This window comes from Mesocricetus auratus, unplaced genomic scaffold (assembly GCF_017639785.1).
Source record: "Mesocricetus auratus isolate SY011 unplaced genomic scaffold, BCM_Maur_2.0 Super-Scaffold_15014, whole genome shotgun sequence".
In the NCBI taxonomy this organism is placed as follows: domain Eukaryota; kingdom Metazoa; phylum Chordata; class Mammalia; order Rodentia; family Cricetidae; genus Mesocricetus; species Mesocricetus auratus.
Genome location: NW_024429186.1, coordinates 18,728,206 through 18,753,450, shown reverse-complemented (window position 1 = coordinate 18,753,450; position 25,245 = coordinate 18,728,206). Strand labels below are relative to the sequence as shown.

General features: G+C 45.1%; 1 protein-coding gene across 1 annotated transcript in view; it reads left to right on the top strand.

Moving 5' to 3' along the window:
* Positions 1 to 23,677, top strand: part of Kcnk13 (potassium two pore domain channel subfamily K member 13) — a 91,224-nt gene extending 67,547 nt beyond the window's left edge. Inside the window, exon 3 of the mRNA XM_040742636.1 lies at positions 21,984 to 23,677. Within this exon, the coding sequence (XP_040598570.1) occupies positions 21,984 to 22,867 (884 nt within the window). The 3' untranslated portion in view covers positions 22,868 to 23,677. The remainder of the gene's footprint in view (positions 1 to 21,983) is intronic.
* The last annotated feature ends 1,568 nt before the right edge of the window (positions 23,678 to 25,245 follow it).

Below are 25,245 nucleotides of genomic sequence, written 5' to 3'. Positions count from 1 at the left end.
TGTCAGTATATATGGGTGACTAATTTGGCAATGGGAAAAAAATCTTCATCAGTTTGACAAATAGAAATGTTTCCATCCATTTCTTTGATGACTAAGTGAAAATGAAGCCTAGGTTTCTTAAGTTGTTTACTTTTACTTTAATTGCCATATGGCAATTACATGTGCTTATAGAGGCACACTGACACACACACACACACACAAGTGGAAGTGTCACATAGAGTAACTGCATATATGACATCTCAGGCATTTATATTTCCTCATGCTGATAGTATCCAAAATCCTCTATAGTCCTTATTTCAAAACATGCAATCGATGATTTCAAAATATGCGATCGACGCTTGTCATCAGTCACAGTTACTCTGCTGTGCTCTAGAACACTGGAAACCATTCTCCCACCCACTTGCACCCTTCCGCCCTCTCATCTTCTCCATCTCCACTGCTTTCCCCAGCTCTGGAAGCCACGACTCTATTTTTATTTCTGTGAGATCAGCTTTTCAGCTGGTATAAATAAGTGAGATTTTGCAACATTTGTCTTTGTGTGCCTGGCTTATTCAACTCAACAGGGCACCCTTCAGTTCCACACTACTGCTGACAGTGACAGAATTTCATTCTGTTTAAACCAGTGGTTCTCAACCTTTGGGGTTGCAACTCCCCCATCCCCTTGGTATTGAATGACCCTTTTCACTTGTGTTGTATATCAGATATCCTGCATACCAGATATCTACAATACTATTCATGTCAGTAGCAATGAAAATAATTTTATGGTTGGGAGGGGGTCACCATGTGAGGAACTGTATTAAAGGGCCACAGCATAGGGAAGGTTAAGAACGGATGGTTTAAATGTTGTTCTGTTGTGTATATGATACACATTATTCTGCTTATTCATCTATTGATGGACATCTAGGTTAGTTCATGCAAAGGCATATGTCTTTGTCACATACAACTCCCATTTCCTTTGGCTACACACTCAGTAGTGGGACTTCAGGTTGAGAACACACCGTTTTCTATCATTGCTAAACTAGTTTACATCCCCACCAATGATGGATGAGGGTCTACACTGTTCCTACATCCTCACCAAATTTGTTCTGTTTGTCTTTATGACATAATAGTCATCCTAACTGGGCTGAGATGGTAGCTTATAGTTTTGTTTGGCTTTCCTTTGATGATTAGTGTCCTAGTCGCTGTTCATTGCTGTGGAAAGACACCATGATCATGGCACCTCTTTAAAAGAAAGCATTTAATTGGGTGGGAGCTTGCTTACAGTTTCAGAGGTTTTCATATCATCATCATGGCAGGATCCAGGCAGCACACATGGTGCTGGAGAAGCAGCTGAGAGTTTTACATCTTGATCCACAGAGAGAGAGAGAGAGAGACAGAGAGAGAGATTTGAAACCTCCTAATCCTTTCAAAGATTTCCACTCCCTGATGACCAAGAATTAGAATATGTGAACCTATGGGGGCCATTCTCATTCAAATGTTGAGATTTTTTCAATATAGTTATTAACCAGTTGTATGTCCTCTTTTGAGAAATTCAAGTCATATACCCATTCTTAAATTGAAGTGTTGCTTTACTTTGGTTTGGGTTTGTTTTAGTTCCTTATAAGTTCTAGTAATCAATCTTTGTGTGTATGTGTGTACACAGATTATATTTCTCCCATTTTGATGGCTGTCTCTTCACCCTGATGAATTCTGTTGTTGTTATTTGTTGCACAGAAGCCTTTTGGTTTGATGTGGTCTCATTTATTCATTTTTGCTTTTGTTCCCATGCTTTGGGGTCTTATCCAAAAATTCTTGACCAGACCAATCCCCTGAAGTGTTACCCCTATGTTTTCTATAGTAGTTTCATAATTTTTAGATTTTTTTTTGAAACGGGGTTTTTCTGTGTAGCTCTGGCTGTCCTAGAAGTTGCTCTATAGACCAGACTGGCCTCTAACTCACAGAGATCCACCTGCATTTGCCTCCTGAGTGCTGGGATTAAAGGTGTGCGCCACCACTGCCCAGCATAATTTGACTCTTATATTTCAGTCCTTGATCAGTTGGTGGTTTGAAAGAGAAATGCCCCTTACAATCTCAGGCATTTGGATGCTTGACCACCAGTTGGTGGTGCTGTTTGGGGAGGCTTAGGAGGTGTGGCTTTCCTGAAGGAAGTATGTAATTGGAGGTGGGCTTTGAGAGTTTAAAGGCTGGAACTAAAATATTCAAGAACTTGGGGGTGAGGCATCTGAGAAAGTGAAATGCTTGGTTTTAGATGCAACTCTAACTGGATTATGTAGTCCCTAGAAGACTGGTTGGTGAAAGACTAGTCACGGTATGCCTGTGAGGACACTTTGGAGAGATAGGCAGGTTGAGTTGTGAGCTGAGTGGAGAAGATTGTCCCTCAGTGTCAGTGGACCTCATTCCAACTGCTTAGAGCCTGGGTAGAGAAGAAGGAAGAGCAAAGATGAAGGGGCTTCTCACCCCAGAACTGAGACACAGGCTTTTCCTGTCCTGGGACATCAGAGCTCCAGGCTTGCCTGGTTTGTCAACTCTAAGATTTATGCCCTTGTTCTCCTCCTCTCCAGATGCCCAGGCTTGTTGCCTTTGGTGGAGAATTGTACAATTAACATCCCTGGTTGGAAAGCCTTGTACTTGAGCCATGCCAAACCACCAGGGCCCCAGTTTGCAGGCAATGTCCTCAGACTCTCAAGTTCCACATTGCACTTACTTCTCGGCTAATGCCCTTCCCACCTGTCTGTTCAATTGGCCCTCCATATCCCCAGGTTCTGTAGTCACAGACTTGGCCAACAGTCGATTAAAAATATTCCAGATCAAATAGTTGTATTGGATGTATTCAGAATCCTTCTACTTGTCATTGCCCCCTAAACAATATAGTATTACAGTTATTTACATAGCATTTATATATCAAGTATTATAGCAATATTACAATCTAAAGATGAGTTAAAGTACACAGGAGGACTATAGGTTGTAAGCCAATACTATAACATTTATATAAGGGATTTGAGTGCTGAGGCTGGAACCCTAACTAGGGACAGCAATGGAATAAAGAAAGGACAGACACAGAGACATACATACAGAAAAGCTGTGGTCAGGTGGGATGTGGTTACTTGAATAGAGCTGTACCTGCTCCAACAAGCAGTGGGAAAACTTAGTGTGTTTATTGTGTACAGCACAGGGGAAGGAGTTAGCTAGTCTCAGTAGGAGGTCTCTGCAGAGGAGCAGTCTCAGGTTGTAAACATCTGGGAGGAGGAAGCTGTAGTTGCTAGTCTTTGTACACACTGACTAATCCTCTGTGCACATATACTTGGACCAGAAGAAGAAGGCTTTGCCAATTTCCCATGGGTCCAAGGCCCTGGTCCTTTTCGTGGCTGTATCCATGTCAACAATACACATTCACTCAGATTTCACCTATGCTGGGTTTCCTCTGCTCCCTGCACCCAAGCATCCTTAGACTTGGGTATCTGCAGAAAGCCCTAGGACAATTTCCCTAAGTATCAAGGAAAACATTTTATCTGTGTCCCATTGGTTCTGTCTTTCTGGACCTAGGATCATCTCCCCAAGTATCAAGGACACCATTGTATCTGCGTCCCATTAGTTCTGGCTGAAGAATCCAAGCAGAGGGTCCAAAACAAAAGAAGAGCAGGAAGTACTAATATGACCTTCACCTCTTTGACTCTGTTGAGCAAACCTCAGGAGTAGGCATTTTATCATCCCAGTTTACAGATGAAGAGGTGATCATACAGGAGAGGTCCAGTACCATGTCCAAGGCTATTCCATACACAGTAGCAGAGGCAGGATGTGGGCCCATGCTGTTCACCCTGTCAATCTCCTGCTTCACGTATCAGACACTACTCCCTTTCCATTTCCCCAGATGGAGCCTCCAAGCTCTGGTGATCATTTCATCTCAAGGGCATCTTTGCAATGGGAAACATTGATCTCCAAACCATTGCTATACCTACTCCCATAACATTCAGTGTGTATCTTTGGATTCTGGATGTGATGGCTAAACCAGAATCTATTCTATGTATAAATAGATGTACCAAATACACTCACTGGAATTCAGGCAGGGAGAAACTTCATGCAATCAGACACTCCCATCAGAGCTATTGCAAAATAATGTGTGCTCATTTTGATGATTTTTTTAATGTGTTGCAAGAGTCTGAAATACCATCTGGATCATCAAGGAACATTTAAAATATAGTCTAGAAGAATGTGTGTGATGAGCTCATTTTGATAAATCTGACAATCCCACGTTAGGGTCTATTGTGATGCCCACTTAGCCAAAATATGAAGTGAATCTGACCTTATCCTGTCACCCATATGCTGGTTCTATTTGCTTGCCTCTCTCTCTCTCTTTCTCTCTCTCTCTCTCTGCGTGTGTGTGTGTATACGTGCACACACACACACACACACACGTGTTCATGTGTATGCATGAATGTAGAGGCCAGAGGTTGATACATATCTTCCTCTATTGCTCTCCAACTTAGTGCTTGAAAAGAGTCTCTCATAGAACCTGACGCTCACTGATTTGGCAAGAGTGGCTAGTTAGTAAGATCCAGAGGTCCACCTATCCCACCTGCACAGGGATAGAAATATAAATACAGACTGTTGCATCTGTTATGTGGGGCCTACGGAGCAAAGAGAGGTTCTCCTGCTTGAGCAGCAGAAACTACCAGCTGAATGATCCTCCCAGCTCCATGTTCTAGCCTTTTCTTTTTCCATTTTTTTATTTCATTTTACATTCCAACTACAGTTCTCCCTCCCACCCCACTTCCTGCCTCCTCTCACCTCCTTTCATCCCTCCTGGCCTCCCCCTATTGCACCCCCCAGTCCACTGCTTCTCAGGAGTAAGGGCTCCCATGAGGAGTCAATGTAGTCTGGCATGATAGGTTGAGAAGGGCCAGGCTCCTCTTCCATGCTTTAAGGCTGAGCATGGCTTCCCATCATGGGGAGTGGGTTCCAATAAGGTAGCTCATGTACTGGCATAATATTGTGGCCCTACTGCCACTGAGCATGGCATATAACCCTAAGGAATGGACTCCAACAAGCTAACTCATGTACTGGGGTTATATTCTGGTCCCACTGCCACTGAGTATAGCATGCCACCCTAAGGAGTGAACTCCAACAAGCTAGCTCATGTTTCACATCTGTCTTCCACATATGGAGGGCCTAGTTTGGTTCCCTGGAGTCCCCACAGTTGGAGGTCTAGAGTTCATGAATTTCCATGAGCTTGGTTCAGCTGTCTCTATAGGTTTCTCCATCATGATCTTGACCTCCCTTGCTTATATATTCCCTCCTCCCTCTCTTTGACTGGATTCCTGGAGCTCAGTCTGGTTCTTGGTTGTGGATCTCTGCATCTGCTTCCATCAGTTACTGGATGAAGGCTCTATGATGGTAGTAGGGTGTTCTAGCCTTTTCTAGACCATTATAGTTACCTCATCTTTGTAATCAAGTTCACTGTAACCAAGGAGAATCTATTGGTGTTCACTTCTACAAAGGACCAGATGGGAGTGGTCACGGGTGGCCTATCCCAGGAAAGCTTATTGCTGAGGTTTGGTTCCATGGCCAGCCTGAGATGGACTGGATCAGAAGGGAAATGATCACAGCCAGAGCAGATGTGTCTGTGGCTCAGGATGACAGTGTCATGCAAGCTGGGCTGGAATGCTTCCATCTGCCCTAACATGGTGTGGCCCTGGAGACTGTGGGGAGACTGTGTATTTCCTCCATGAAGGTATCTTTCAGGAAAGAGGTGGAGGGGCAGAGATTATTTGTTTTATTATCTATCCTTGATGGAGAAAGAAAATGTGAAGGTTTCCAAAAGGAAGCATGCGTGATTTGAGCAAAGTCTTGACCTGGAAATTGTGGCCAGCCGCAGGCCAGGCACTGGGCCAGAGAATCGGGTACATCAAACAATGATGGGTCCAGTCCCACTTTTGAGTAGTTTCCAGACTTCTTTTCATGTTTGTTGTTCTTGGCTCCTGGCAACTAGAAATGCATGCCTCCCACTCTGGGTAGGGAAAACTCAATACTCAATGACTTCAGGCTTTTGCCCTCTAGGGACTTTGTACCAGCTAGGGACACTGTAAGGATTAAGGGGCTTGCCTCTGGAGGGGCTGGAGAACCGTGGAAGACTTCTTGGAGTCAGTGAGTGAGGCAAGCATGGGTGGGTTGCTGGGGGGAAAAGCTAATTTCCTTCTATGCCTGTCTGTTTCCCTCCTTTCCATGGGGACCTTCTGCTTGCTGTGGGCAGGAAGATGAGATTGGAGAAGGATCTTGGTCAGGGATTCTCCCTATCTGAAATGCTATTCTGCTGAGGAGACAAGAATACTGAACAGATCCTAAAAGGAAGGTCTTGTGATACAGAACATGGAGCTATTCCTGTTGGACAATGGGAGTCACTGGTCCCACTCTGAGTGTATGCCTGAGGTCTCCAGGGACCTCATAAAGCAAAACCATGGTCTTTCTATTGAACGGCCCAGGATTCTGGGTCCAGCTGTCCTCTCTTCCCTGGAGCCTGATGCTGTCAGAGTCACGAACACAGCCAGCCAGCCCAACATTCAGGTCACTCTCATGCATCTGTTATTGCTAACTGGCACCCACTTTTCTAGATGTGACACAGCATGGGTGTGATGATGTAAGAAATCTTTCCAAGGTCACCACGGCTCCAGGGGGAGGACTATGTGGCATTCCAGGCAGTTGTCCAGGGCACCTACCTTCAGCAGAGCTGACTCAACCTGGGGCATAGCTCAGTGATGAGCTCCTGTCTGACATGTGTGTGTAAAAGGCCCTGGGTCCCATCCCCAGGACCACAGAAAGAAACAAAGAAAAACACGTATACATACCATACATACACACACACACACACACACACACACACACACACACTGGCTCTTAGAACTCATCCCCTCCTAGCATTTCACTTATACTGGATCACTAAACCTTTACAAATGTTCTATGTGGATGCTACTGTCATCCTATTTTATAGATGACAAAACTAAGACATGTGAGAGGAAATTTTTTAAGGTTAGAATTATGTCCCAAACTACCCAGGTTGAAAGTCTCTGACCCCCCCTTATGATATCTGGGTAAGGGACAGTATTGAAAAACAAATCCATAGAGCCACCCAGACTCTAGGGTTTGGGGGTGATGTAGAGGGACATTCCCCTGCTTTTAAGGAGGTGACAAAGAATGTAAAGATGTATTGGCCAGGAAGCACACACCAGGCTCCAGTCCACAGTAGCATAAGAACATCCAATTTAGAAAGAGAAATGGCCCTTCTTGTGGGAAAAGCAGAAGGAAATATATTCTAAGTTTATTACCTGGCACTTAAATACCTAGACTTAGACAGAAATAGGAATCACTTCCGATAAATCCACCTGCTTTGGGTGGCCTCAAGCTGAACCCTCTTCTGCAGGCTTGAAAGTGGCTTTCTGCTGCACCCCCTCCCAAGCCCTTCCTTTTGCCTTTCTTTGAAAGGGGAAAAGAAGGAAAACCAAAACCTCATCTGGAAGACTCAAGAGCACAAAGAGAAAAGTGATTTCCAATGAACAATGGAGCCTAGGTAGTCCCTAGTGTGTGTTGTGCTTCTGGGCTAGGAACTGAGGAGAGTTTGAATAACTGTCATGGACAATCAAAGACAAAGAGAAACAGAAAAGGCTTTGATAGGAGCCTTGAGTGGCTGGGAATGTGGTTCAGTTGGTAGAGTGCTTGCCTCCCCAGGGCTGTACAGACTGAGTGCAGTGAGGTAAGCCTGAAATCCCAGCACTCGGTATATATGGAGGTAGGAGGATTGGAAATTCAAGGTCATTCCATAGTTAGCTACAAATAATAGGTCAGTCTATATTACATGAGAACCTATCTCCAAAAAAAAAAGCTTCCTTTTGGGTGCAGATGTTAATTTTTTGTAATTAGAAATTTAAAAGCATCTTTCTGCTGTGTGCCACCACAGTTGGTTATAAAATGTGCAAAATATTCAGAATATTGCTTTGTCAGCATATTCCCAAAACAGTGGAAAGCAAAGGCTCAAGGAGAAAGTTGCATGCCCACATCCACAGAAGTAAGTCCTCCAAAAAGACAAAAGGAGCAAAAAGCCCATGATGGAGCAGAAGCCCATATGTCCATTGGTGAATGAGTGGAGAAACAAAGGGCCAAAGACACATAGGGTAGAATCTCGTTCAGCCGGACCCAGAGGGGGCTTCTGAGGCACCTGCAACAGACTGAACCATGGAAGCACAGTGCTCAGTGAGAGCAGCTAGACACGAGGGACAGAAGTTATGTAACTCCACCTATGCAGGTCCTGAGAGTGGGTAGACTCATGAGGATGGAGTCGAGGCCACTAGACAAGTAATCAATCGGCATAAGGTTGTGTTTGGGTTGATTGATGGGTCCCAGAAACAGATAGCCTGTGAATCTTAAAACTTGGTATGGTAAAGTCCTTGATATGTATGTTTTACCGCTATAAGAAAAAAATTATAAAATAGCCAAGCAAAATAAATATGTATAGGCAGGAAAGAGTCCACCCACCATCCCCAGCATCTACCGAAGAAATCAGTGTGACAAGATCTGTGAAGAACTCCTATGAAGGCATTACAAAATTCTACTAACTCTCAAAAGGAGTTCTATAAATGGAGAGAGAGGGACACTATGTTCCTGGTAGAAAAACTTGATTTGGTAAGAATGTCATTTCTCTACAAATGAATCTCTAAGTATAAGGCAACCCCAATTAAAATCTAAATATCTGCTTTGATGCCTACCCAAACGATTCCACAGCCTACCGTAAACACTAAGCACAAAATAAACCAGAGCAGCTTTGTAAAGAAAATGGGCAAAGAAAGGGGAAGAGATGTGGAGCGGGGGAGGGGGAAGAGAGATAGGAGGGACAGAGAGACGTTCTCACTGGCATTAAAAAATAACTGTTCCTGTTTGGGGTACCAGCCCCAACCTAAAAAGTGAGACAACATATAGAAACCAGAAACAAAAAAATGCCTTCAATAAAAAGTTACATCTCAAGAGAGTAGCCAAAGAATGGAATATATAAAAAATGGTGCTGAGATGCCTACATATGTGACAAAATTGTGCAGAACCATTTCTACTAAAGAACATATGAGTGACACTTGTGGGTGTGATAATGTCATTATCCCAGTGGCATGATTACACTATCATTTTGCAAAAAGTTATCATTGGAGGAGGCTGGGTAAAAGGGAAATAAAGCCTTCCCATATTCATATAAATGCACGTCTGTAGTTATCTCAATAGAAGCTTTAATTAAAATGATAGAGTAAAACATTTTTAAACATTAGACTGCTGCAATTGTAAACTAACACTTTTATTATTTTAAAAGATGTATTTTATTTTATTATTTTATTTTATGTATATGACTGTCCTGCCTGTACATGTGTATACCACATGAGCACTGTACCCACAGAGGCCAGAAGAGGGTATCAGATCCACCAGAACTGGAGTTACAGATTGTTATGAGCAGCCATGTGGGTACTGGGAACTGAACCTGGGTCCTCTACAAGAACAGCAGTGCTCTTATCTGCTGAGTCATCTCTCCAGTCCAATACTATATTCTCAAAGTACTAGAACTCTAAGTATATTCCCAGGATAAAGAAGGATTTTCCCATGACCCTCAAGCCAAAAGCTGTAATGGAACAAATTGATTCATTTGTGTGGAAATTAAACTTCTGTCTAACTACAAAACATTTATGTAAGAATAAAAGGCAAACACATATAGGAAAAATTATTTGTAATACATACAAAAGTCAGAGTTAAAGTTGAGAGGGGTGAGGAGGCAGGGTGGACCTGGGAGGAATGGAGATGGATATGATCAAAATAAATTGTATGCATGTATGAAATTCTTCAAAAATTAATAAAATATCATATTTTTAAAAGAAGAGTTTAAACTTCCTTAACATAGAAGAGTTCTTATAGATGAAAATGGATAAATATTTTCATAGGATGAAAATATACAGCTCACAAAAGAAGGAACAGAAAGTGAGGGAAAGTATGGAGAATGAAGCAGGAAATGCAAAGAAAGACAAAATCCAGAAGTCTAGTTTGTCAAGCACAGTGAGTGCCGTGTCTTCACTGACAATGCAAAGTTTGGCCTCAGGTATCAGTTCAGTGAATATTTGTTGAATAAGTATATGGAGGTGAAGAATACATCAGCCTGCAAAGCTATAGATACAGTCGAGATGCCGTTGGGAGAAAGTGGGGGTAGAGAATGGTTTTCATGAGAAAGAGGGCACATTAGGTCAACTTCCGTGGTAGAGCCTATTCTGCCAGTAGAATTAGAAATGATGTCATCAGAAGAACACGTCTTTGTGTCAGTTACAGACAGCCTCCACTGACAGTGCACTCAGAAGATGCTCTCAGCCATCATCTTCTGGATCCTTTGTCTGCAACTGCGACTTGTACCCTCACCCACTCCCCCCATAATGGCATTTTATGCCCTCCATTCCTTAGTGAATGACGATGTGCCATTTCTCCTCCCCAGAGGGGTCACATTTGTGCTTCTGAAGTCACTCACTTGAAACCCTGGCATTTATGTTACCAGCTCCAAGTTCACAGAAGTGGCTGAAGTCATTGTTTGTTCCCTTTGTATTAAAATAAATCTAACAAATGCCTCTTTTGTGCTGGCTCTCCCTCTCCCCGCCCCCTTTTCTTTTTTTTCTCTTTGTAAATAACTAACACGCTACAGTGTTATCATACTTTTGAGCATTCCCTCTCGCAGCTAGAAGTTATGTAGACCAATCCCAATTGTACCGCAAATGTCATAATACTTTTTAAAATGGTTTCTCATGTGGGCTGGCAATATGACTCAGCAGGTAGAGGCATTCGACACCAAGCCTGATGGAACCTACGTGGTGGAAGGAGAGAAACAACTCCAGAAAGCTGTTCTCTGACCTACGTATGTACACTGTGGTGTCTGTGAACACATTTGCACACACAAGTATAATTTTTTCATGAAAATGCTTTCTCTTGTGGCTTTGGGCAAAGGAGAGCTATAACTGCTTTCTGAAACTAATATTATCAAAAATGAAACATTGTAAAGAGAAAGCCCCAACACAACTCACTGGAAGACTGGTTTATTACAGAGAAATTATTCATTTCCCTACCAACCCAGAAGGTGCCCCTAAAAGGAATGGAGGAGTCTTGTGTTCCGTGAAAGACTCCTTCAAAGAAGTGGAGGGGAGAAACTGAAAGAGAGGTACAAAAGGAGGAATGAGGAAATGAGGAAAGCCAAGAGCAAAAGGAAGAAGTTTTTCTGACAAGAACCTTGGTTCAAAAGCTACCGTCACAGTGAACATGAGTCTGCCTCACATTCCTAGAAAACATAGCGTACTTAGTCATAGAATGGTAATAGGAAATCTCATGTTTGTAGATAATGAGGAAGACTGAATCCTAATTAGGGTTTCTATTGCTGTGAAGAGACACCATGACCATGACAACTCTTACAAAGAAACACATTTAATTAGGTGGCTCACTTACAGTTTCAGAGGTTCAGTCCATTATTATCATGGTGAGGCATGGCAGTGTGCAGGCAGACGCGGTGCTGGAGGAGGAGCTGAGCCACGGGCAACAGGAAATGAACTGAGATACTGCGTGTGGCTTGAGCATATATGAGACCTCAAAGCCCTCCTCCTCCACACTTCCTCCAACAAAGCCACACCTCCTGATAGTGCCATTCCCTATGAGCTTATGGGGGCCAACTACATTCAAACTACCATGTTGTGAACGAGCATCTTAATGATAGTGTAATGACTCATTTGTTTCAAATCCTTTAAAAAAAACCCTTTAGCTGCATGTGAGGCCACACAGTTTGAATCCCAGCACTGGGGAGACAAAGGCAAAGTAAAAAAATCTCTATGAGTTCAAGGACAAACAGGTCTATCTAGTGAGTTCCAGGCTAGCCAGAGCTACACAGTAGAACTCTGTCTCAAAAGTTAAAAAAAGAAAATAGTTTATTCTAAATAATTGACAAATTAAGAACCTGCTTTTCTAAAGAGGCCTCAAATCATATGCCCACTCCAAACTCCATTCAGATGTGTTCTGTCTGTGGTCCTGGGGTCACACATGTCCTGGGATATCTATTAATGTTGTGCAACACATTTGTATATAATGACATCTTCTCACAATGCCAAACCGCTGCTTACACCGTCTCTGTGAACTTCTCTGCCATGGGGATGGGATGCACTGGGTAGCATCTTGAAGTAGTTAGGGTCTGACTGTGGCTTTGTCAATTAGGCGTTTGCTTTTGTACTACTGTCTCTTGGTCCTCGGTAATGATTTCCTATTTCTTCTGCTTGAACTTGATTAAGCTAACTTATTTACATGTCTGCACCATTTCAACAGTTCACTGAAACTCTACAGAAAATTGATATCCCCCTGGTTCTAGGCATACTCTAAGAATTGTTTCTTCTTGAAAATCAAGGACCGCCAGGCTGTGGCTGCACCAGCCATTCCCCTGGGGGTTCCTGGTAGGCAATGCCAGGCCTGCTAAGCTCCGAGTCTCCACCCACACTGACGCCCGCAATGATGGCATGATCTAGTACGCACCCAACAGCAGGGCCTATGGCCACACTGCTACCAGTTGAGCCTTAGACCCATCCTCTGGGGTGGGGATGCTGCTGGAAACTGAGCTTCAGCGAAGGCCCTGGCTATCAAGTGAGGCCATGCAGGAACTGTGGCCTTGGGTACTTCTTGGCATCCTGCATGCATGCCTGTTCCAGAAATGCAAGGTTCTCTACCTCATACCCTGATGGTGTCATTCAGCCTCCCTAAGCCACCCTTATTCTGGTTACGAGATGGCACCATGAAGGCCAGAGAGCTTCATAGTTCTGTAGGTTCTGCAGGTTTCTGAGGGCATGAGGGTACCCTAAAGGTATATAAGAGGCTGCTGGATAGGAAAGATGAGGTTCTAGGAGCAGAAAATTCAAAATGGCAGACAGAGCTCTGGAGGCTTTACCCAGCTGTCTTCTTTATTGACAACTCCTCATGATGCCTTGGCCAGATCCTCCCCCCTGGAGCTGAGGAAGATGCAGCTTCCTCAGTCATGTGCCCTGCACTGTGGTAACAATCTATTTAATTGAACCATTTCTTCCAAGTCTGGGGGAGGGCAATTTAGTGCAGGAGAGAACATAATTATATCTACTTGCTTTTAAGAAGCACTTTCAAGATTTAAAAGTTAGGAAGCCCTAGAATCAGGACGCTGCCTTCAGATAAGCAAGTCACATGCTCCTCCCCCCCCCCACCCCACCCCGTTTTAAATGAGGATGAAGTCAGAAACAATGACCACATTTATTGCTACCAGAGCTAGGTCCAACTGTCACTCCAACAAATGTTTTCGAGGAGGAAAAGGGTTTGAAAAGCATAAAACACGTAACAAGAAGTCCCTGTTTGTTGTTTGTGTCTCAAGGAAATGAAATTTTAAATTCCTCTTTGGGAGCTGGTGTGTTCTGATTCCCAGGAGGCCAGTGTTTGTAACTTGAGTACAAAAATGACTGCAATTCATAGTAAGGCGACTGATTTAGAGGATTGCAATTTGTCGCATCTCAGTTATCAGCTTTTATAGTTAGGATAGCAATAATTTAAGCCTTCCTTATAAAGTACTTACTGCTAAAGTCTTAAGTCTAATCCAGAAGCTACCTGGAAAATGGCTTACCCTATTAAAAGAATTCCCAATCCTTTGTCAAAGGTAGCTTGTTGTTATTAAAATGAAAGAGGAGTCATAACCTTAAGAATATCAAATTCCAAAAATACCTTTAACTTTAGGAAGAGTGCATAGCGTCTCCATCCGAAGCAATTATTATGATGGGGCATTAGTGCCTGAGGGATAAGGTAGACACTGCGGCCCTCTGGCTCACTTGGGACCCTGGAGAGTGTGTTCAGTCAGTCTGCAATGCCTTTTTCACTCGACAGATGTCATAGATGGAGTTAGTCTTCGGGTAAACAGGCGATCTGCCTGACTGGCATGGCAAGAAGCCGGGCAGATGCCCGGGGCTCACCTTTCTGCACTGAGCAAATACAAAGAATGATCCAGATCCATGCCTCAGCATCCAAATCGCAGAGTGTTTTAACCCAATAGGTCTTAGAATTCGCCTGGGTCCCTCACACTCACTTTATCAAAGGGAAAACCAGAACGAGGAGATGTTCCATGATGCACTTAGGGTGAGGATGGTTGGGACTAGAACCCAGATTGCCACGGAACTAGCTCGGTGGCTCCGAGCAGGTTGCAGAACTCAGCCTGTCAGTGTCTCCCCTGTGATGGGCAAGGGGTTCCCATATGAAACATGGTCACCACTGAACACAGTGCCTGGCTCCAGCTAAGGCCTCTGCCTATGACCTCTGTCATCATAGCTCATCCTCCTCCTCGTGACACTGCTCTGCCTCCAAGAGCTGAAGCGGCAGTCAAGAGGCCTTCCTCTCAGGGACTCGAGAGGGTCACCACTCATGAACCAACAGTCCGCATAACAAAGGAGGGAATCCATTAGGTCAGCCTCTCTCCTCCGCTACACAGAGTAGCTGCAGCTGGCATTCAAACTCAGGTCTGTGATTTCACATGGCCAAGTCAACCAGCTTTTGTGTCATGGGAGGGAAAGCCTCAGACAGTGATTCTTTAACCCCAAGGCTGTCCTTATTATCCAAGCAGGAGACTGGGCTCAGGCACGAATGTGTGGCATAGTAGGAAGAGCGAAACAAGCCACTTTTAAACCTAGAGTACAACCCACATTGACACTGACCACCATGGAACACAAACCCGCAAGTAGACACACCCACTTGGAAACCCACTTCAGAACCCGCGTGCACCTCAGTCCTCAGTCACACACCTGTACCTCTTTCTTCCTCCTCCTTCTCATCTCCCATAAGCTAAAACCTCATTCTACGACACCCAACTGGGCCTGCACCTGCAGAAGGCCCACACTATAGAAGACAGATTGGCGGGTAGAGTGGTCTAGATGGCTTGAACGTGTCCCCCCGGTGGTTTGTGTGTGAAGACTTGGTCCCTAGTGTAGCCATGTGGAGGATTTGCATTGGGAAGCGATGGAATGTGCAGCCCTCCACAAGGAATTGGTTGACTTCTCATGAGAGAGTGAGTTCCTTTTTTAAAAAGGCAAGATCGTGGCCTTAATCCCAGCACGCAGGAGGCAGAGACAGGCAGATCTCTGAGTTTGAGGCCGGCCTGGTCTATATAGTGAGCACCAGGACAGCCAAGACTACAACCCTGTCTCAAAAAAAAAAAAAAGCAAGCTGGCCCCACCCTCGCTTCTGTTTCCTGTCTTACCACACGATCACTCCCTCTATACTTGCTCCCTCTATAATAATGTCTGCCTTGACATGATGAAGGCAGGAGAGCCCTCAACAAAGTTGGTTCCAAAGGTTCTGCCTCCAGAATTGTGAGCTAAATGAACGTCTTGTCATTATGAAATGTCTCAGGTATTTTGAGACAGTAACAGAAAACACCTGGGAAGTAGTTCTTCCTTCTATCCATTTCCTTTCTCATGGGTAAGTAGAAAGTGCCCCAATTATTTAGAAATCATTTTAATTCAAAGAAGGACAAACTACTGTCATATCTACCATGAGGCACATGGTTAACCCAACTTTTCTGAAGATGGTTCTGATATAACATTTGAAATGCCTCTCTGACATTAGGGGGTGACCTACTTTAGACTCTTCTGAATCTCTTTGCCTTCCCTAAATCAACCCTGTCTCCCTCCAGAGCTGTGACCCTAGCCAATAGAGGCTTCTACCACCTAGCAGGTGAGGTCTATTGCCCTTGTCACAGAATTACTCTAAGCCATTTGGAATACAGGTATCCAACCCTACCTCCCTCTGGTTCTTGAATTGGATTGTGAGACTTGGGTAGTGCACTCTTTAACAAGTTCCTTGGGGAGTGTGCAGGCCCTGCTGCAGCTCACAGGCTCTGCCTGTGTGAGCTTTAGTTCACTCTTCTTTATCTCTTTGGCTCAGTCAGGGTTCTCCAGAGAGAGAGACAGACAGAATACATACATCTTACAAAGTGTTATTATTGGCTTACAGGATCCTGGCTGAGTCATTCAGCACCAGTCATTTACATGCTGAAGAGAATGAGGGCCCACAGGGCTGGTTGCCTCGGAAATCCCACTTTGGTGCTGATTCTCTGGTTTTCATACTGGAATGGTTAGAAACCGGAGTCTAGTGTCAGTGACAGAGTGGTGACAGCACCAATAGGCAGAGGGAGCCCCCAGCAAGGATGAAAGGCAAGAGGTAGAGCTCTCTGAAAAGGCCCTGGCAGCCCCATCCAGCCCAGACCGTGTGTCTCTCACTTACCCCAGATCCACCCAGTTATCTGTCAAGATTTTAACTGCCTTACAGAGCTTCCATCCTGCCTGAAGCCAGACAACAGCATCAGCCATTGGAGGTGACTCAGAAAACTGATTGGCCTGATTTTATCAACTACTTGTATTGTCTCTGGTACTTCATCTCCAAGACCAGGTTCAAAGCCAAGTGATGACTTCCTAGAGGAAGCATGTCTTGGCTAGGACCACTTGACCTTGGGTATTAAATCTCTGTCCTTAAAGCGTTTGCTTTAGGAGACACTAGTTAGGTTCTTTATCCACCAACCTTTGTGTTTTATATCCGAAGAATTCTTCATGATGGAAGGAACTGTTAAGTGGGCACAGCTGACGTCTTCAGAATAGCTCAAGCCTGGCATGGGGGCATCCTTCTTACATACTCATTAGATGAAGGAATCAGCTTTGCAAACTGCATCTACACAGCTATTAAAATGTGTTTATCAGCCAGTCACAGCACATGTGAAGGGGTTATATTAGCCTATGAAGCACAAAGTTAGGGACAGGGCAGTCCAGGAGAGGTAAATCTGATGGCTTTAAAACATGAAATACAGACCAGTTTAAGTGACTATGCCATTTAATTTCCTATGATGTGACATTACAGTGGCTGGGGGACACATTATTTAGGCCTCCATTATTGTGGCAAAGTATTTGAAATAAGGAACTCTTAAAAGGAAAGATTCACTGTGAGTTTGAGGTCAGCCCGGTCTACAAAGTTAGTTCTAGGGCAGCCAGGACTACACAGAGGGACCCTGTCTTGAAAAATAAAGACTTAGGGTAAGCACATAAGCACGGTGACTCAGTGGCAAAGGCACTTGCACCAGAGGACAGCAGCCAAGGTGTTGACACACGACCTTTGAGAGATTTCAGATGCAAAACCCATAACGTGGTGGGCATGCGGGGCCTTAGTCTTGTGTCTGATATTTGGGTTTTGTAGTTAACTGATGTCACTATGGACCTATGGTAACCAGTACATAGTCCCAATTTGATTCCAGAGAATTTGTGTCAATTTCTCGGTGCCTTTGAAGAATGTGAGTAGCCAAAAGTGGGGCACTCTCAGAACACAACAAGAGGCTTTCCCTCCTCTGTTTCTAGAAATTTTCTCTTTAGGAAACATTTACCTGGGAAATGATGGTGGTGGGTGACAGTTAACAATTAAAAGAGACAGAAGAGTTGTGTGTGCTGTGTGAGATCCAGTTCATACAGTGACCTGTAGAAAGACTTTTCAGAGAGCTGTAAACAGATCGGGCTTATTTGATGTTTAGGAAATTAGGGGAGATTTTTATTAGGTGCAGTAATAGGACAGTGGTTATGAATGGAGTCCTTGGCAGTCAGAGAGGTTCTTTGTTAATGAGTGAATTAGAGTGCTGGATAGTATTTGCTCTATAATACTCCAGCAAAGAGTCTTGAGGCAGAGGCAGTCTGTGAGTTCGAGGCCAGTCTGGTCTATAGAGAAAGTGCCAGGACAGGCTCCAAAGCTACACAGAGAAACTCTGTCTGGAAAAAAGAGCAACTCAAAGGGGAAAGCCTTTATTTCAGCTCACAGTTCAAGGGGACAGTCCATCATGGCAGGGAAGTCCAGCAAGCTGGAAGGACAGGAACAGGTCACAATCAGGAATCGGAAAGCAATGAATGGTTATGTTCAGCTCACTTTCCCCATTTTGTACAGTACAGATCCGCCTCAATTAACTCATGCATAGGACCTCATGAACTTTCCCCACTCCATGACAGAATGTTAATGGGCCTAGTCTTGTGCGGGTCTTGCACTGAGAATCAAGACTGCTAAGAGTTCAAGTGTATAATGACCACATTGTTCCCAGTGTGTGGTGTGTGTAGGTGTGTAGGTGTTGTTCTTCATGGCTATCCACCATTGGTCTCTAATTGACCTGAAAATCACCAAGTAGGCTAGCTGGCTTGGCAAGGATGTCCCAGAGATCCATCTGTGTCCATCTCCCTGGTGCTGAGATTACAGTCACATACCATACCTGGCTTTTTAATATACTGGTTCTGGGGTTGAGCTCAGGTCCTGCATTTTTACCTACTGCACTATTTCCCAAGCCATCAGTGCTCTGCTGTCCATGATGCCTCTGCTCTTACCATTTTCTGTTACTTTGGCTGATTGAAGAGATGGCTGTGATCCAGTAAGCCCAGCAGGTGACCAAAAGTCATAATGATTTCTTCTTTACTTAAGAAATCCTATAAAACCAAGTCAACAGATAGAATCCAGAAACTTTCAATCCTTGGAGCATGTCACCAAATCACTAAAAGCCTTGTTCATTGGAAAAACAGTCAATTCCTCAAACTTCTCAGTGTCATCACTGTACCCAAAGGTGCCTAGGTCATGCTGCCCAGAGTAAGGCTTCATCAGACCCCCTGTGGTGAGAGAACTCTATGCTTGCCTTTACCCCTTGACTCATTGTGGCTTCTCTTGAAAAGAGTTCATTTGTCCTAGCATTGATGTGGGTTTTCTGAGGTCAATGGTCAGCATTTTCCCTAGATCAACTGTGCCTGTTTACAAGAGACCTTCATCACATGGAGCTCAGGGACAATTGACTTCCATAGAGAAGGAGATGTTGGAGAGAGTCAGTAAACCATGCCTGAGATGCTATCGATTCCTCCCAGCCACCTTATGCAACTCTGCCCTAGTTGCATATGGCCTTGGAGTCTCAGGAGGTGCTCCAGTATCTAGGCTGGAGAAGGTTAACCAACACTCCATTGATGTGGCTATGGGGAGGCATCACCCAAGCTGGGTGAAGACTTTCCACTGTGATAGTCACCCATGCTTTTAGAACCAACCTCTCACCCTGCATGCTATAAATAAGCCCAGTAAACTCCCTGGTTCCCTGTGGTGAAGTTCAGTGGAATCATAGTCTGGTTTGTCACTGGGACCTTATAAGCAGATTATTATATTTTGATTTGTCATTGGAACCTTGTAAGCAAGGAGTAGACATTGTTTACAGCTCTTCATGAAAGGAGCTGTCTGGATCATCTTGGATAGCTGTCTTAATTCATTCTGGATGCTGTATTTAACAAATGCCCCCAAGCTGGCTTACAAACAGAGAAATATATTGCTCACAGTTCTGGAAGTTCAAGGTCAAGACTCTCATGGAATCCTTGCTGTGTTCTCTCATGGCAGAAAGGGTGATATTCTCCAGGGTGTTTTTTGTTGTAGTTGCTGTTGTCTAGGCCAGGCTGCCTTTGAACTCACTGTGTGGTCTAAGTTAACATTGAATTTTTGGTCCTCCTGGCTCCATCTTCTACATGCTGGGCACCTGTTACCATATCCAGCTTATCAGGCAAGCAGTCTACCAACTGAGTCACATCCTAACTCCCAAGGTATCATTTACAAGGACACAGATGCCATCCATAAAGGTCTCACCCCCATAAGCTAATAACCTCACCAAGGTTCATCTTCTAAAACCGTCACTTTGTGGGTGAAGATCAACATGGGAATTTGGGTCGATAAAACCATTTCTATCATAGCAGTGGCCCAAACACACAGTACACAGGCTGAGTCATCTGCTTTCTGTCTTCTCCAGAGAGCAAACACAAGCTCTACTGGTTCAGGGAATCCACCGAGTCCATCAGAGTAGCTCCAAGTTCCTCCAATAACAGGAACTAATTGCCTGACACACTGATGACTCAGTAGTGTTCTTTTGGACTGAATAGAACATGGTGTTGTTTGAAGCCTACTTGTTCAACTCCATGCACTTAACTCATCAAACTCAAGTCTCTACAACTCTAGCCACCTCATCTGAGCTTGAGGTTAAGAATTGATATTCTAACCAGAGAGAGAACCACACATTTCTATATATAATGGAGGTAAGTCAGATCGTCCACTGCAAGGTGGCTGACAGCACTTTGATTTTTAAGGCAAGGAGATGTGGTATTCTGATTTTTTTCTCCACCAGTAAGGGTCCTAGCCCTCAAAATCTCCATTCCATTGTTCTCTGCCCTTCACTTCTTCCTTTTCCAGAATCCCATCTGTTCCTCTCTATCCTATTTTGCTAGAAGCAGAATTCAGCATCTTCCTTCATTATCTTGCTTTGAGGCCTTTAGCTTCCCAACTAGACACAGCTGAGAGCCATGTGTGCTGAGAACCATGACTTTAGTTGAATAATTGATTGCACAGATCAGGTGCCTGGGAAAGGTGGTCCCTTGACTTCATCTCAGGACACCATGAAGGCATAACCCCTGAAACCCACACATCCCAAGATCTGATCTGACCATTACCCAGGGAACCTAGGACAGGCAGCCACTGGTTGTCCATAGCAACAAGAAAAGAGACTGACTGTGGGGGGGGTTAATAGGAAAGGATGATGGCTGAGGCTTGGGATCCCAGTAACAGGACACAATGAGAAAGTTGAACTTGAAAATAGAGAGAAACATGTGAGGACCATAGTTCAGATCTGCAGAATTAATGAAAAAGCAGGGTGGGCATGGCAACTGCCCGTGATTCCAGTATGCAAGAGGCAGAGACTGGGCATCCCCAGGGCAAGCTGACTAGCCAAACTGGCAGGAATCAGTGAGTCCCAGTTTCAGTGAAAAACCCTCCTGAATAAATGGAATGCAGTTGAAGAAGATACCCTACATCAACTTCTGGTCCCCATGCATACACACACACACACACCAAGTGCATATACACACTCACACATACACACACACCAAGTGCACATGCACTCACACATACACACACACCAAGTGCACATGCACACACACATACACCAAGTGCACATGCACACTCACACATACACACCAAGTGCACATGTACACTCACACCAAGTGCATACACACACCCCAAGTGCACATGCACACACCAAGTGCACACACACATGCAAGTGCACATGCACACTTAACACATACACACACCCAAGTGCACATGCACACTCACACACATACACACATGCAAGTGTGTGCACACACACATCACACACACACACTTACCACATATGTGCACATACAAATGAGAAGAAAGGAAAGGGACTGCCATTACTACTTGCATGTACCATCTGCCTGTACAATACCTCCTTGGTTTCAAGAACCCTCTTTGTAATCTTCCTAGAACCGCAAGTCTTAGGTGGGTGCCCCTCTCAACAGCTGCCACAGAGCCCTGTACCACTTCTAAGCCCAATACTTCACACACAATTCACTAGTCGCCTTACAGAACCAGATATCCGGGGAGACAGGAGCTCTGGTTTTATCCCCAGCTCTGTGTTTGTGGAATGAGTAAATTCTTACAAGTCTGCATAAGCTTTTATTTTTGTAGCAGTCTTTGCATCTCTAAGCAGGGTCTGTTGATTATGGCTGTTGGCGTCCCATAGTGTACAAGGGACATCCAGCAAAAGGAGGAAAGGAGGCTGAAATCTAGTCACACCCTCGTCACTATTTGGCTGGATGCACTCAGAGGAAGAGGAGTCTTTTCCTGCCCTGCACAGTACCACCTTATGGGCTTGCAGCAATCCAGCTCCGTGTGCTGAACGACAACCTTCCAATGGAGATGGGGGTTCTCTGCTTTCCTAGCAAGGCTAGGGCTAAGGGATTTTATAGCACCGTTTCTTCCAGTCCTTCATCAGCCTCCAAGCCCATCTACCAACCCCACTCTCAACCAAGTTCTCGCTCACTCTTTTCTCCTCTGCTTTTTGTCTTCGTCAGGGTTTGGGATGACAACCCCAGCCACAATTGGAGGGAAGATCTTTCTGATCTTCTACGGCCTCATTGGATGTGCAAGCACCATCCTCTTCTTCAACCTCTTCCTGGAGCGGCTGATCACCGTCATCGCCTGCGTCATGAGATCCTGTCACCAGCAGCAGCTGCGGAGACGTGGGGCAGTGACGCAGGACAACATGAAGGCCCCTGCAAAGGGCGAGGTGGATAGCCTGGCTGGCTGGAAGCCCTCTGTGTACTACGTCATGCTGATCCTATGCTTGGCGTCAGTGGCTATCTCTTGCGGAGCCTCGGCTCTGTATGCCACCATGGAAGGCTGGAGCTACTTTGACTCACTCTACTTTTGTTTCGTGGCTTTCAGTACCATTGGCTTTGGGGACCTGGTCAGCAGCCAGAATGCTCAGTATGAGAGCCAAGGGCTCTACCGCTTTGCCAACTTCTTCCTCATCCTCATGGGCGTCTGCTGTATCTACTCCTTGTTTAACGTCATCTCCATCCTCATCAAACAGACTGTGAACTGGATCCTAAGGAAACTGGATAGCGGGTGCTTCCCACAATGCCAAAGAGGACTCCTGCGGTCCAGGAGGAATGTGGTGATGCCCGGCAACATCCGGAACAGGTGCAACATCTCCATAGAGACGGATGGGGTGATGGACAGTGACACTGACGGGCGACGTCTCTCAGGGGAGATGATCTCCATGAAGGACACCAACAAGGTCTCACTGGCCATCCTGCAGAAGCAGTTGTGCGAGATGGCTAATGGTGGACCCCACCAGCCCAATGTGTCCTCCAGAGATGATGAGTTCTCAGGGGGTGTGGGGGCCTTTGCGGTAATGAATAACAGGTTGGCAGAGACCAGTGGAGACAGGTAGGGACCAGAAGTGGCTACTAGATGACGAGACACAGGGGCAAGTGGAGGATAAGACACTGTCCTGCCCCCAGTGAGCTCAGCGGAGTCCCTGGCTGTTGCAACTCGCCTCTCAAGTCCTGACCTTGGCCTCAGGCAACAGTAACCTCTCAAGGTTGGGGACTGGAACCTCCTTGTCTGCCTCTTATTTTACTCTTGAATTCCAAGTTTCATATTTGGAATTGCTGAGGTACTGGCCATCCCCAAGAGTTTTAATTGTCTGAGGAAGATGGGTTTCCCTCCAACTTTGATTTCCCTTCTGATGTCTATCACTTGGAAGGAGAGTCCTGACGAGCCAATTCTAGCCTGAAACTGTGAATGGCTGAGTTTGCCACTTCACCCAGCCCCTCAAGAAAAGAGAATGAACATTCCAGATTGTGTCTGGGCCTTCTTTTTACTGGGCTTCCTTCCAAACATATTTGTGGATGGTTCCATAGATGGGGAGAAACATCTAATCTAGTCTTTATACCTGCTTCTTGGCTTGGGAGTCTTTTGTTTATTGTTTTCTTTTGTTTGTTTTGTTTCCTGTTTGGCTAATGTATCTTTGGGATCTTATGTGATAAGAAAATTAATTCATCTTCAAGCCTTTAAGCTGCAGCAGGTTGATGGCAGTGAGTCAAGGGAGGAGAGCAACTTCCTTTGTAACCAAAGCCCACAGCCTAAAGTGTTCTCTCAGATGGTTACACAGAATATGTCATTTTACCAGGGCTTGGAGCCTGTTGTAGAGGCCACTATTTATTAGAACTAAAAATTTAATAAATTCTCATTTTGTTAACTGAGAGGCCACGGGTAATCATTCTGGACAGTGGAAAGGAAGCTGGAGATATGAACTCCATCTCGGAGCCTGGGCTGGAGCAGTAACATTCCAGGTCACATAATGAAGTGTGGCTGTCTTGTCTCATGCATTACAGGGCTGGCTTCTGGGACTGTACCAAGGCTAGTGATGTGAACCTCCCAGGCTTTGAGAGCATCCCTCCTAGGAACGGTGGTTGCTGGCCTCCATAAATGCAAGAGAGAGTCTGTAAGGCCCTTGATAAGTCATTTTTTACAAGACTAGAGTGTACACACAGCACTTTCAGAAGCGATTAGTTGGACCAGTAAAGAAGACAGCTGAAAACAAAACAGTGGAGGGAAGGGTGGAGTAGAGCCTGGGAGCTGAGGGGACCCCTGGGCATCATCTCACTCCACCCCCTTGACTTTCACAAAGGAAGCCGTAGGTAACCCAGGAAACGGCTCCTCATCTGAGTCTCAGGCCTGGTTGGATGCAGTTGGGAGAAGGACTCGGGTCTCCTGGGCATGAATGTGGGTCTCTTGGCCCCTCTTCTAGCCGGCTTTGAATTGTTCTCCCAGCCTCTCTGTAGGCAGGGCTGTCCAGAGCTGCTACCAAAGCTTGGTAGGTACTGTCACCAGAAAGCAAGCTCTGTGCCACCAGGAGCTGGGTACCACTTCTTAGCAGTCTATTGGTGTCCATATTCCTGGTACAAGAGCAAGCACAGAGATGTCCTTTCTTCTCTTTGTTGGTCCCTAGAGACCATGGCAGTGTGCCAGAAGGCCCATTGTCATAAGGCTCATCTTCCAAGAGGGTCAACTTGGAAAGAGGATGCTTACAGGGTTGTTCTATCACAACACATGATTCCTGTAAGTGGGGTCCAGCACTGGCATAAACTTTTCAGGTGTGTTTATTTGTTAAGACAGGTTCTTGATACATGGCCCTGGCTGGCCTTGAACTCATGATCTTCCAGTCTCAGCCTCTCAGATGCTGGCATTACAAGAGTGAGTTACCGTGCCCAAGTCAGATAAAGTTTTAGAAAACTGAACTTGGGCTTCCTAAAAATCCCTTCTGAGTCTCAGAGAGTCAGCTATTTTTCTCTGGGCTCAGGGTTCCTTTTGGGAACATTGGAGAATCAGTGTTAGGAGAAGAGGAGGAAGAAGATGAGGGAAGGGGGGGAGAGGGAGGGAGGGAAGGAGGGAGGAAGGAAGGGAAGAAGGAGTAAAACAACTTAAAAAATTAGGAACCCCCATTTTTTCTTCCTTTTTTTTGTTTAAGTTAGAAACAAGCTTGCTTCACATGTCAATCCCAACTCCCTCTCCCTTCCCTCCTCCCCCACCCCCCACCAGACTCCCAGCCCCCCACCCAGTCTCTACTCTGATCCCCAGGGAAGGTGAGGCCCTCCATGGGGGATATCCAGAGTCAGTCATTTCATCTAGAGCAGGGCCTAGGCCCTCCCCCAAGAGTCCAGGCTGAGAGAGCATCCCTCATTGTGAGACGGGCACTCAAAGTCTATTTGTATGCCAGGGATAAATACTACCCCAGGCCCCATAGATTACCTAGGCCTCCTCACT